The sequence below is a fragment of the Nelumbo nucifera genome, chromosome 6 (assembly GCF_055504915.1).
Source record: "Nelumbo nucifera cultivar China Antique chromosome 6, China Antique-T2T, whole genome shotgun sequence".
Classification (NCBI taxonomy): Eukaryota; Viridiplantae; Streptophyta; class Magnoliopsida; order Proteales; family Nelumbonaceae; genus Nelumbo; species Nelumbo nucifera.
The window spans coordinates 52,157,539-52,169,965 of NC_142654.1; the positions used below are offsets into that span (position 1 = coordinate 52,157,539).

General features: G+C 37.2%; 1 protein-coding gene across 2 annotated transcripts; it reads right to left on the reverse strand.

Annotated features, from left to right (window-relative positions):
- Positions 1–1,366: 1,366 nt before the first annotated feature.
- On the reverse strand, positions 1,367–11,856 carry LOC104588004 (L10-interacting MYB domain-containing protein-like). Of its 2 annotated transcripts, XM_088890260.1 has the most exons (4): positions 11,245–11,856; positions 10,749–10,916; positions 2,296–2,640; positions 1,367–2,224 (listed from the first exon to the last, which is right to left on the reverse strand). In XM_088890260.1, exons 2-4 carry the CDS (start codon positions 10,749–10,751, stop codon positions 1,622–1,624), a joined length of 951 nt encoding a protein of 316 aa, XP_088746386.1. In that variant the 5' UTR covers positions 10,752–10,916; positions 11,245–11,856; the 3' UTR covers positions 1,367–1,621. The 2 variants fall into 2 exon arrangements, with proteins under 2 accessions (XP_088746386.1, XP_010244095.1); XM_010245793.3 differs by lacking the exon at positions 10,749–10,916 and having other exon boundaries at positions 11,245–11,573.
- Between the last annotated feature and the right edge of the window lie 571 nt (positions 11,857–12,427).

Sequence of the window (12,427 nt, forward strand, 5' to 3'; positions counted from 1 at the left end):
GTATTTGGTTGCATATAATGCCTAGTACTCATAAATACAGCGTTTGCTTGATAGAAGAGAATTCATGCGATTTGAATTTTTGATGAATGGATAAATAACTTACCCATCCTCTAGAATAATATTGGATATCTGAAAAAAAAGACACAAAAAAACTTTCCATCAACCCCACACAAGATTATTGCAATTCCGTAAAACCCACCCGATTACTCCCCCCATTTTTACATGGCCTAAAGAAGCAGTGCTAAGATTGTAGTTATTGCCTGCTTTGACTCCTCTTATCTTATACGGTTAACGGCCAATCCAAGCCCATCCCAATGCATTGGACCTTTGTCTCTGACCAAGGTGAAGTAGGTTAGGCAATGTCTGAGTTGCGAGTTGCGAGTTGCGACGTGGGAGATCTTCGATTCTGGGTGCAGAAGTCCTTTTGGATTTTGGCATGCTATTACTGAAGGGCATCTCATACAGCGATAGTGTTATATGAGAATTCCTAGGGGTGCTCACCATTCAGTTAACTGAACCATGGGGGGGCACTTTTTGTAACCAAACCGATAGTACCGGTTTTTGGAAAACCGATAATTAAACTAAACTGAAATCTATCAATTAACCGGTTGACTGGTTCAGTTAACCATCAGTTTGGTTCGTCAGTTTTTTTATTTTTTATTTTTTACAATATAAATTATAAAATATATAAATATAATAAAGAAATATTATATTTTAAATAAATAATATATCATATATTATAAATATATATTTATATATAATATATATTTATTAATTTATCATATATAAATATATATAACATACACAAATATATATAATATATAGAAATATATATATATATACCGGTCGATCCAATTAAATGCCGATTTTCTATATTGATTAACCGAAACAAAACCTGTACTTTCAGTTTACATCAAACTGAAACCAAACCAACCGGTTCAATTAACCGATTTTTTGGTTTGGTTTCAGTTGGTTTTTTTGGTCGATTCGATTTTTCATTTTTTTTTGCTCACCCCTAAGGATTCCTCCTTGCCATTGCCAATTGCCACACTTCAACATCGAGGTCGCCCCGCCCCTATCACACAAGCTGCGAGCAGATGCGGACCTTCATCTTCATCTTACGAGCACACATCTCTTTTAAGTTTTAGCCATTACAATTCACAAACATGATTGATGGTGCGTACATTCAGACGGCAATTATCCATGTTGTCTTGTCATATTCTACACTCGTGGCACACCTTGTCAAGGTTCCTCTCGTCAAACAACAAAATAAAAACTTGGCAGTGTTGGAACGAGGATGCCCCTTGCCATATTAAGTACAAGGTGCCCTCCTCAACCGTTTCAAGACTCATTACAGAGGATCAGATCTCAACACAGAATGTTTGCCTCCAAAGTCCAACCTACAAATTGATTACATGAAAAATATACCAAAAAAAAAAAAAAAAAACATGAACAGATGATAGGAAGTTCTTACCTTGACATGGACATGTACAAGTGGTCTGCTGTAAGTGTCAAAACAAGGCATCCAAAACCAAAATTCATGGCTGTTATGTTTAGGCTAATACTATGATAAACATAGATATAAAAGCAAACATATGTAATAATAAGTCCTTGTTAAACCTCACACCATCGAACCAGAGAGAGCCATACATTTTCCTTGCAACCAGGCCAACCGTTTCTCGTTTTTCAGGGACACGAACGTCTCCCTCAGATTGGGGTTCTCAAAAAGATCCAAAGCAGCAAAATAGATGTTCTGATCAACGCCTTGCATCTCATCCAATGCTTTGATGCAACCGGAAATAGAAAATTGGTCATTAGCCTGCGTCATAGCAACTGCTCTCAGCTTTGAAGCAGCCGCCATTTCTAACATAGCTTCTGCTATAGCATCACCAGTAGTCCCATCACAGTTTCTCATTCGAAGGCCCTGACCCGATTGTGTCTCGGATCGACGCTTCTTTCGCCCATCGAGTGTGTCCGGTCTTGAAGGTGAGGAAGAATCATGTTGTGCAAACATTGATGGCCTTGAAGGGTTAAAAGGCGTGTTTGCAGATTTTGGACATGATGCGGTTGCAGGAGTCTCCATCCCGGTCGTCTCTTTGTGTGACTCACCATAGTGACTTGACTGGGCATACCTACCATCAGCCCCTTTCTCAGAGAATATTGTGCACAGCTGTTCATAAATAGGACAATCCTTGATTCTGATAGCCTCGGGCTTGGGTTGTACCTATTAAGTGGAAGTTATCAATAACATAAGTTTCATTTAAGATATAAAGAATTTCAGAAAGAGTATGGTACCTCAATGAATTGTTCCCCTAGTTCAAATTCATTTGTTATCATGCATTGGGATCCATCCAATCCAAAGCCATCTTGATCAAAAACTGATTTCAAGTTGTAATACCGTGTTCGTAAAACCACAAGGTGTTTCCTCAATTGTTTCTTATCAAAGTTTAGACCTGTTTGTCGGTTGAACTCATCACGTATATGCTTCCATGTTTTCTTGTCAAAAACATTGTTTGTCCTCTTGTTCCCCAGTTGAACTTGCTCTACCACCAAGTCTGCAAATATCTTATCAAGGGATGCTGTCCACCTTGTCCTCAACCGGTCTTGCCTCAATTTATATTCACTGGATTGACCATCCATCTACAATTTCATAAGTAACTGTTAATAGAGGGTATGAGAAGAAATGCATGGCAAATATCATGCGTCACATTTGCACCAAAATAACATCCCATCCACACAAACAGAAAACCACTTTTCAAAGGCCTCATAGACATAGGAAGAAATAGTATATGCTAAATGGTCCTAAAACATGCATACTCTGAACAAAAATTAGAGCTTTATTCACTTTTATCAATAACAAAATTAAAGTTAGGGTCATAACTTGGACTACCATTGTCCAAAAGATCAACTGATTAGCATGTTAATGGTACACCAAAACTTATCAGGTCTGGTAACAAGGCACTTGTATGATCTGTCTTTTTTTTTCAATTTTACCTTATAAAATGATAAATAAACAGTTAACCATTTGAAGAAATTCTTGTATTCCTTTATTCCCACTAACAAAACTGAAATGCCTCAGACTCTTCAACCATCATAGGAAGAAATGGTATATGCTAAATGGTCCTAAAACATGCATACTCTGAACAAAACTTAGAGCTTTATTCACTTTTATCAATAAAAAAAATTAAAAGTTAGGGTCATAACTTGGACTACCATCGTCCAAGAGATCAACTGATTAGCATGTTAATGGTACACCAAAACTTATCAGGTCTGGTAACAAGGCACTTGTATGATCTGTCTTTTTTTATTCAATTTTACCTTATAAAATGATAAATAAACAATTAACCATTTGAAGAAATTCTTGTATTCCTTTATTCCCACTAACAAAACTGAAATGCCTCAGACTCTTCAACCATCATAGGAAGAAATGGTATATGCTAAATGGTCCTAAAACATGCACACTCTGAACAAAACTTAGAGCTTTATTCACTTTTATCAATAAAAAAATTAAAAGTTAGGGTCATAACTTGGACTACCATTGTCCAAGAGATCAACTGATTAGCATGTTAATGGTACACCAAAACTTATCAGGTCTGGTAACAAGGCACTTGTATGATCTGTCTTTTTTTTTCAATTTTACCTTATAAAATGATAAATAAACAGTTAACCATTTGAAGAAATTCTTGTATTCCTTTATTCCCACTAACAAAACTGAAATGCCTCAGACTCTTCAACCATCAGAGGTTCACTTACCAAAGTTGTCTTTGTTGCATAGTGTTAGCTGAAACACAACAGTCATAATGCATTTCTCACAAGGTCAGAAAATAAGAAGATATATTGAAAATTATACCAAGGAAGAAAGACTAGTTATGCTTCTGATAAGATTATATTTTTTGCAATACATTAAAAAAAGAAAACCCCAATGCCAACTATTCTAAATCTGAAAAGTAAGGGTATATTGCAGATTAGTACCCTGTACTTTGGGGTAGTCTCACTTTAGTACCCAAACTTCAAAATGTGCCACTGCAGTACCTGAAGTCCCAAAAACTGCCAGTTTAGTCCCCACCGTTTAACAGTCCATCAGTTATCTGTATCACATGATGACACGTACAACTTGGAACTTTTAAAACTACCCTATGGAAGAAGATACTGTTCATTATCTTCTTCCTTGAGACTGAACCAGAGAAGCAGTGATCTTCCTTCCTTCCTTTCATTGACAAGAGATAATGCCAGAGATCTTTCTTTCAGTGACCTTTCAGTGACAAGTGACAAGAAACACTGTTCATTGTCTTCTTCCTTGAGACTGAACCAGAGAAGCAGTGATCTTTCTTTCCTTCTTCCTTCCTTCCTTTCAGTGACAAGAGATAATGCCACCTGTTAACGAAGGCCCTATCGTAGTCCTCCACATTTGGAGCCAATGTAGTCCAATAAACCACAGATCTTTCCTCCATTTCCTTCTCTGATTTTAACTCAGATAGAGAGATGTCCAAGACTTCTGACTTCCCCTTCCCTGAGACCTTCTGCACAGAAAAATTACTATAATGCTCCAAAATCCCATCCAACTCCTTGAGTAAGTTCTCCTGCCCCTTGGATGCGATAGTCAGACCATAGTTACCAAATTCTCCAAACCATGTCAACTTTGGTTTCTTCATTGTCAAAGTCAGACCCTTCATCGAACATGGAGAGTGAAGTACCGGGAATCATTGAGCTTGATGACAGCCTCGCCCATGGCAAGAGGCCATTGGATCTCATTGTTGACATGAGCAAGAACAACAACAACGTTTTCACCCTACCAGAGACGAACGATTGTCAGGTCACCGCAAGTGAGCTCAATACTGTATTGCCTGTTGATGAGACATACAATCGTACTGGGAATCTTGATGAGGACCTCGTCAAAAGATTGTATGGGAAGCAAATGGAGCATGAGAATGGGAAATTTCATGGATATCGTCCTTGTCTGGGAATAGGTTCTCGACAAGGTCGTTCATGCAATGGAGGGATAGAGGGAAGAAGAGGAAGAGGGCTTGGAGTCCTTCAACCAATTGGACGAATCGATCACAAGATACACAGAAGATGAAGATTTGGGGTTTGAAATGAACGGAGATGCAGTTTCTGAGTTAGATTTGATGACTTGTTTCCAAGGTCTTCTCTGTACAAGTAGTTAATCTAATGAGTGGGCATCAATCATCATGTGGGAGACTTTTTTTGGATCAAAATCATTCTAACTATCAAAGCACAGCTAATGTTCAGACCTACCCGTCTATCTGTGTATTGCATGATTGCATCACAGATATTTTATTATCCACAGTAATGTTCATTAACGATGGGGGACTAAACTGGCAGGGAGTTCAGGTACTGCAGTGGTACGTTTTGAAATTCAGGTACTAAAGTGAGATTACCCCCAAAGTATAAGGTACTAAGTAATCTGCAATTTCCTGAAAAATTAACCACTGTTGTAGGTCTTAGGCAAGGCCAGGCCACTTTTTATGCTATAAATACAAGGCTATCCCTGAAAGCAGGCCTAGTGGGTGGGCGTATGCATATATGTAAAAAAGGCCACTGCCTAATGTTGATCCCAGCTATCTGGGGTCTTAGGAGGAGCAGGCTGGATATAGACCTAAGCTTTGGCCTTCTTTATCTTTATTTATTTATTTATTTTGGCACAAAGTAGACACTCTTAGACTCAAACCCACATTCTTACACTTGTCAGCCTGAGATTTTACCTTTACACCAAGCAATGGATATGTGTTTGTGGTATGAATGTTTCTGTGTAAATATATTACATATTCAGAATGTTTACCTCTTGCCATAATTCATAAAAATGCATCAACATAACTGCCTTCAGCAAGTATATATGTTTATGTTTATGGATGTACCATCTGTGATTATGTACCATGTGGGTATATATAAACTTTTTTTATCAGCAACACAAAATTGATTCATTAGATTAAAAAATAGAGATACAACAAAGAGTTGTGGGCACAAAAAACAAAGCCCACCCAGAAACTATTCACTATTTACAGAATTGCCCAGAACATAGATTGTCTTTGAGTTCCTTGCTTTTGCCAGACCATCAACCAAACTGTTTGCAGACCTCCTTATCCATCTTATTTGGATCATCATATCTTTAGAAATCTGCTTGAATCTCCTGAATTCATTCCTTAACTTCCATATGATTCCTTCCCTTGTTTTAACCAGCCCACAACTACTTTTGAATCACCTTCAATAATCAGCTTAGTAATCCCCATTTCTTTAGCTTTCTCTACTCCATAGACTGCTGCCAATAATTCTGATCTCACCACATCTCCATGCTGAATAGGACCTGAGTACAAAGCTAGAATGTTTCCATTTTCTTCCCTAATTACCCCACCAATACCTGATGGTCCAGGATTGCCCATACAACTACCATCAAAGTTTAATTTCTTCCACCCAACACATGAAGGAGACCAGGCCTCATGAACTTGTACAAATATATATCTAGCATATACACTTAGATATAATATTGTTTAAAATGTACTATTTAGTAAAATTTATACTTTATATATTTCACTAGTTAAGCCCATGGAACGGTGGAGGGCCTCATTATCTGTTGTTATTTTGTGAAAAAATTATACATCAATTCTTAGTTATCCACTCTAAACAGAACAGAAAAAGGATAGAGCTCTGTGGTTGAAGAGAAGAGAGATGAAAAGGGCAGCCCAGTCCACGAGGCTCCCGCCAATGTGGGGTCTAAGGAGGGATAGATGTATGCAGCACATACAGAGAGGCTGTTTCCAAAGAAGAGAGATGAAAAAACATTATGAATATTAGAACTAAATATGGTATTCACTTTGAGGGCAAAAATTGTACTCAAATTTATGAGAAGGATCAATTATTTAAAGTACTATTTTGTTAAACTATTTTCCTAAAAGGCATAAATATTGAGGACAATCAAAAATTGTCCTTGAGATATCGGCAGCAACTAATTGCCTCTTGCTACTTTTTGTATAAGGTAATTAGATATACATAAATATTCACAGATATATTATGCAATGCAAGTATATATAAACTTGACTTGATCAAGGCTAGACCAAAATCAGAAGACCATGTCGGCATAGGAGGGCTGAAGTACAAACAGACACCCCTAATTGCAATTTGCAACCCAACCTTTACCCTGTGTCTAATCCTTTTTCACATGGTGTATACATTGCAAGTGCTACCTGCTAGTAATCACTCACAAAGAACACAATATTCTCATTTTGGACATTAATAAGGCTCTCCCATTCTCACATACCAACAATGATTAATTCTATCCAGGTCCGCCTCCCATTCATTTCTTACAACTTACAAGAACATGGTGAGATAACATAACCTGTCGAGACATAGCTTCATTTACTTTCTCTTGTAACTTGTGGCATAGAGGATCTTCCAGTGGTATCATATATCAAACTATTGTTTCTATAGAACTCGATAATTGAAAAGATTAGCAACTAGTGAGACAAACAGAAGGAAACCACCTGCTAGTAATGACTCTGAAAACAAATTATACGACAATTGAGCACTGCCAATATCAGGAAGGCTCTCCCTTCTCAAATACAAACAATTATCATTTCTGTCCAACACTCCAACTCCAACTCTCATTTCTAAGAGGAGCCCAGTCTAGGCACAAGTTATAGCTGCATAGACTTCTCCAATCCCTCAACTGTAAAGCTTGCTTTCTAGGTACCCTTCCCCCTCCTTCTAACCATACTTCTTTGCTTCATGTGGTATCATATGCCAATACTGCTTTTCTCAGAATGTGATAATTGAAAACTAGGAAGTACCAAGGGCATCCAGAAAATACTGTTAAGTATGCTGAGTTCATGTTAATGGCACTCCATAAGCTGTAAACGAGTATACTAAATGCAATATGACATGACCAAATGCAGTCCTTTAAAGTCCGTACAATCACTTAATGCACTCAAACTGAAAGATCAACCAGATTGTCAAGACTGAGTCATGTGTATGAAACATATATTCTCTGTATAAAATGCTACAGACCCAAATGCAGGCCAGCTAAGTCAAATGGTCTGACTACCTAAGCCGATCTTTCATTCCTGACCAATGAAACAAGTTGTAAAATTTTTTCCTAAAAGTATAAAGAAATGGTTACAAGAACATAATATGGTATGAGTATGAATCAGATCTTAAAGATGTGGTTTATATGCTCTCATGGTGATCATGGATCCATGGCAATCAATTTGGTTTTCTTAGGAAAAATGCAGATATACCATTTGCCTAAAGGGAAATCCACTTTCAATTTCTTATTCTGTCATTAATCAACTCATTGTTCTCAATTTCATGATGGATGGAGCTCATTTTTCCCCTGAATTCTAGCAAATATTATAAACTTGTATCCCACACCACTTTGTGGGGATTTTGTAATATGTATCCTTTGTACTGTTTAATAAAATAACCTTTGTCCATCTAAAAAAAAAACATTATAAACTTGTATCTTCAAGTTAAATAACTATTTACGTTAACTCTGAAAAAATTGAAAATAATGATGAAAACTATATTCACAATTACATAGTTTTGGGATCAACTATTCCACCAGAAATATTATGCCATGTACATAATTAACTACTTATATTGGTTGTATGTTACAACAAACTGGTCAGTTGTTACTTGTTAAGAAACTTCCAACTACTCTTGGAGCAGCTTATGAGACCACTGCTTAGAAAAATTAATATTTAAGGTATTTGAAGTGAAGAAACCTTGAAGGCACCACATGCTAAAACAGAGCTAAAAAATGTGTTTGGTTTTATTAAAGAAACACAAACTAGGTGACTCATTCTTTTCCTTGCAGTGCAACCCACATACACACACAAGTGCAGCTTATGAGACCACTGCTTAGAAAAATTAATATTTATGGTATTTGAAGTGAAGAAACCTTGAAGGCACCCCATGCTAAAACAAAGATAAAAAATGTGTTTTATTAAAGAAACACAAATTATGTGACTCATTCTTTTCCTTGCAGTGCAACCCACATACACGCACAAGTGCACTGCTAAGAAGGGTCTCTGTCATCCAATAGAGTTAGAGGCTTTTGTAATTCACAGGTCTGGATTGGTAGAAGACTTGCAAAAATAGCCTTAGAGAGTATCAATGATTTAAAAAACATATGAGGTTTATGCCTTGTGGCTCGCCTTGAAGAGACACTCAAGGAAAACACTTCAAGGCTCAATCTTGAGGTTCACAGCTTTAAAACCATTTGAGGTATCATTTTAATTTAAAGCTTTTTAAGAACTTTTTGGTAATTAAGAATTCATTTCATTAAAGAGGTGGGTGAATGTTCCAGATACAAAGGAGGAATGAAAACACCATTCCATGATTACAATAAAACCAACAATCCTCCCCCCTTCACATCATAGATAATGGACTCCCATCCATTACAAAATTTGGAAACTGGAGCCCTTCAAAACTTTTCATAAATGATGCCCAAGAGAAGATGGATCCTTTGATTCTTCTCCTGATCACCATCTGAATTTCATTAATTTCCTTCAAAAGATTCTGCTATTCCTCTTCTTTTCATAGCCTCCAACAGATAGCAAAAGGAGTGAGATTCTATAAAACCCCTCTTTCCTGAATCCCTTGCTGCCCAAACCTCTGCTAACCATTTAATGCTACCAAGGAGTGATCCACTGTCTGCAAACAACTTAAGATTATATTCCCTGGCCAGAATGGAAAAGCTATAAATAACTTTTAATGGTTGTTAAATGATTCTTAAAAATATGATGAGTTCATATAGAGCTCTTTTGTATGCTCTTTGTATAAAGAAATTGCACTTTGTTTGTGCATTTTTCTACGTTTTCCTTATTTAGGTTCATATTTTTCTTACAATGTTATAACTCATGTAGCCTATGTCTCATGCTTCAAGGCTTATGCCTAACGCATCTAATGGCCTTGTACCTTGCCTGTTTCCTCATGCCTCTGTATTTTTAAAATTGGACCAAAGAGCCTAGTATGAAAAGTAGATTAAGTAAATAGCCCATTCCATTGAAATCCAAGCTTCAAAATCGATGCTTAGCATAGAAATATAGACCTGGATTAATCTAATGACAAATCTACCTAGCTGACAACCAAGGTATACAACATTTGCTCCTGTAATGAGCCAAACAACCTTACCCTGATGATCTACTCTATCTCTGCCATGCAGAGAGGTGAACAAGCAGACCCAAACAACCCAGGTAGGAGACCTTCGTGATCAGCCAAGTGTTGAATCCTCCAGTCCACATCAGCCTTATGTTGGTGGTTTCCCAAAAAAGTGTTTTCTATTCGAAGTTCTATTCTTTTATTATATAAATTAATCTGTATACATGTTACAAGTACTTTGAGGCTGAAATTTATACCATGAATAGAGGCAGCCAAGACAAACATGTAGCACTGTCAAATCAGTAAAAACAATATTGAAACAATACAAGTTGGTGAATATACTAAGTTACCCAACAAAATTGTCATATGGGAGATTCTTGGGTCATTTGGAGGAGCTATCTTATGACCAGTGTCAACATACAAGCTGTTCTTTTGTTGTATAGTCATTGTATCCTCTAAACCTTACCAAAGAAACAGATAACAAAACACCTTACAAATAACCCTTTCAAAGTGATGTCTCGCACTGGAATTAACATCTGTTTTCATACAACATAGGGAAAGAAATAAAAAAAAAAAACTGCTAACCCACGCCACAGGTATTTCTGAAATCTCACTGATCATCACAAATCACGTACCATCTAAAGTCCATTAATGTCGATAAGAAGCAAGGGCCCAAACTCCCAGAGTTGCTATGAAAAGATTGAGCTTATGCTTTGGCCCACTGTAATAAATTCTAATTCTTCTTACTGACTGCTTTGAGAACGATAGCTCTTTTTCAAGCAATCAAAATCAGATTTTAGGGCCTGTGTTTAGAGATACCATCTTCAAATTAATGTCCTCGAAATGATATTTAATCAGATAATCCACTAATGGATCAGACAAAAAATGACTGATTCACCATCAGGAGACAACTACTGAATGACCAATAAAATAATGGAGATCAAGTGCAATAAAATGAAAGAACTCGTGTATTATTTCGCATGCCAACAATTCTAGGTTACTAGAAACGTCAAAAAGTGGATATGGACTAAGCTCGGTTAGAAATGTATACAACATAAATGAATAACTGTTACGGGAAAATTAAAAAAAAAAAAATCAAAGAAAAGGAAGGCATCCAAAGAAATCACACACCCTTTTTCGGCTGAAGCTCCCCTTGAACTACGGCTTTGCTTCAGTGTCTCGAATTTGCCATTTCAGAAATATTTTGAAGATGAGAACTGGAGAAATGAACCTTCTATTTAAAGCAATCAGAGAAAGTGAACATGAAAGAAACCCTAACCCTTATCAGAGAACCCGATTAGACGCAAAAGGGTTTATTTTCTTTCCGACTACAGCTCAAAGGAAGCCATAGATGGAGAAACAGTAAATGGAAGCAAAGCCCTAGCCCCTAGGCAAGAAGGAAAGCGAGCGGGGGAGACGGGGGGACTGCAAAATAAAGCCTAATCCTCGATGTTTTGAATAACGGGCATAACGACTATAACCGTGTCGTTTTTTCCTGATTTCCATCGAAAAAGTGATTCCATGAGGGTTCACTCATGCGAGGCCCTCTCTGTACCCATCAGATTGGAATCCACGTAACATTTGACGCCATTTCCTGGACTGTAGTGGTCGCTTGAAAATCCAACGATTACGAAAAGGGTTTCATACTGAAGATTGTGCAGTACCTGTGACCTCTCCCAAGAATATCCAGGTGTATGTTAATGTTAGATTGAGTTTTTTCGGGGTTAGGAGATGAAATTCAATAAAAAGGATCACAGTAGTCTACAAGTATATCATTTTGACTAGGGTTTGTGATGTGTTTGATTTGAAAGAAAATGTAGGGAAATGTAGGGAAAGGAAAGGATAGATAAGGGAATGAAAAGAAAATGTTGTAAAGGTTTTCTTTTCTTTTCCTTCCTTTTCTTATTTTTTCTTTCAAACCAAACAGCCTGAATGAACCTGTTATAATTTGAGGTCAGCCTCCAGTACTTTATGCGACTGAATCATGTGGCATGGGCTAGCCGGGTTAAGGTTGATCATTTATTATCCGGCCTGGTCCAGCTTTTCTTTGGTAAACCAGGCAGGCCCGGGCTTGCCTATTTTAACTCTGGCTCGGCCATGCCTGTACACATAATGTTGATTGAAAGTATGTACTAAGTGTACATGTTCATATGATACCTAAAAACGTAGGTATTACAAGAGTTTTAATTAGGCATGCAAGTTGGGCGAGTTGGGTCGACTTTATGATCAATCCAGGTCCAACCCTAAAATTTGGGTTTAAGGTTTGAGCCTAAATCAAGTTCAAGGTCAAGCCCAATCTTCTCAATCCAAGCCC

Bases quoted from the DNA above. Each gene is read 5' to 3' on its own strand.
- LOC104588004 (XM_088890260.1), bottom strand. The intron at 2,225-2,295 runs GTACCATACTCT...TCCACTTAATAG, and splicing joins TAGGGGAACAATTCATTGAG to GTACAACCCAAGCCCGAGGC.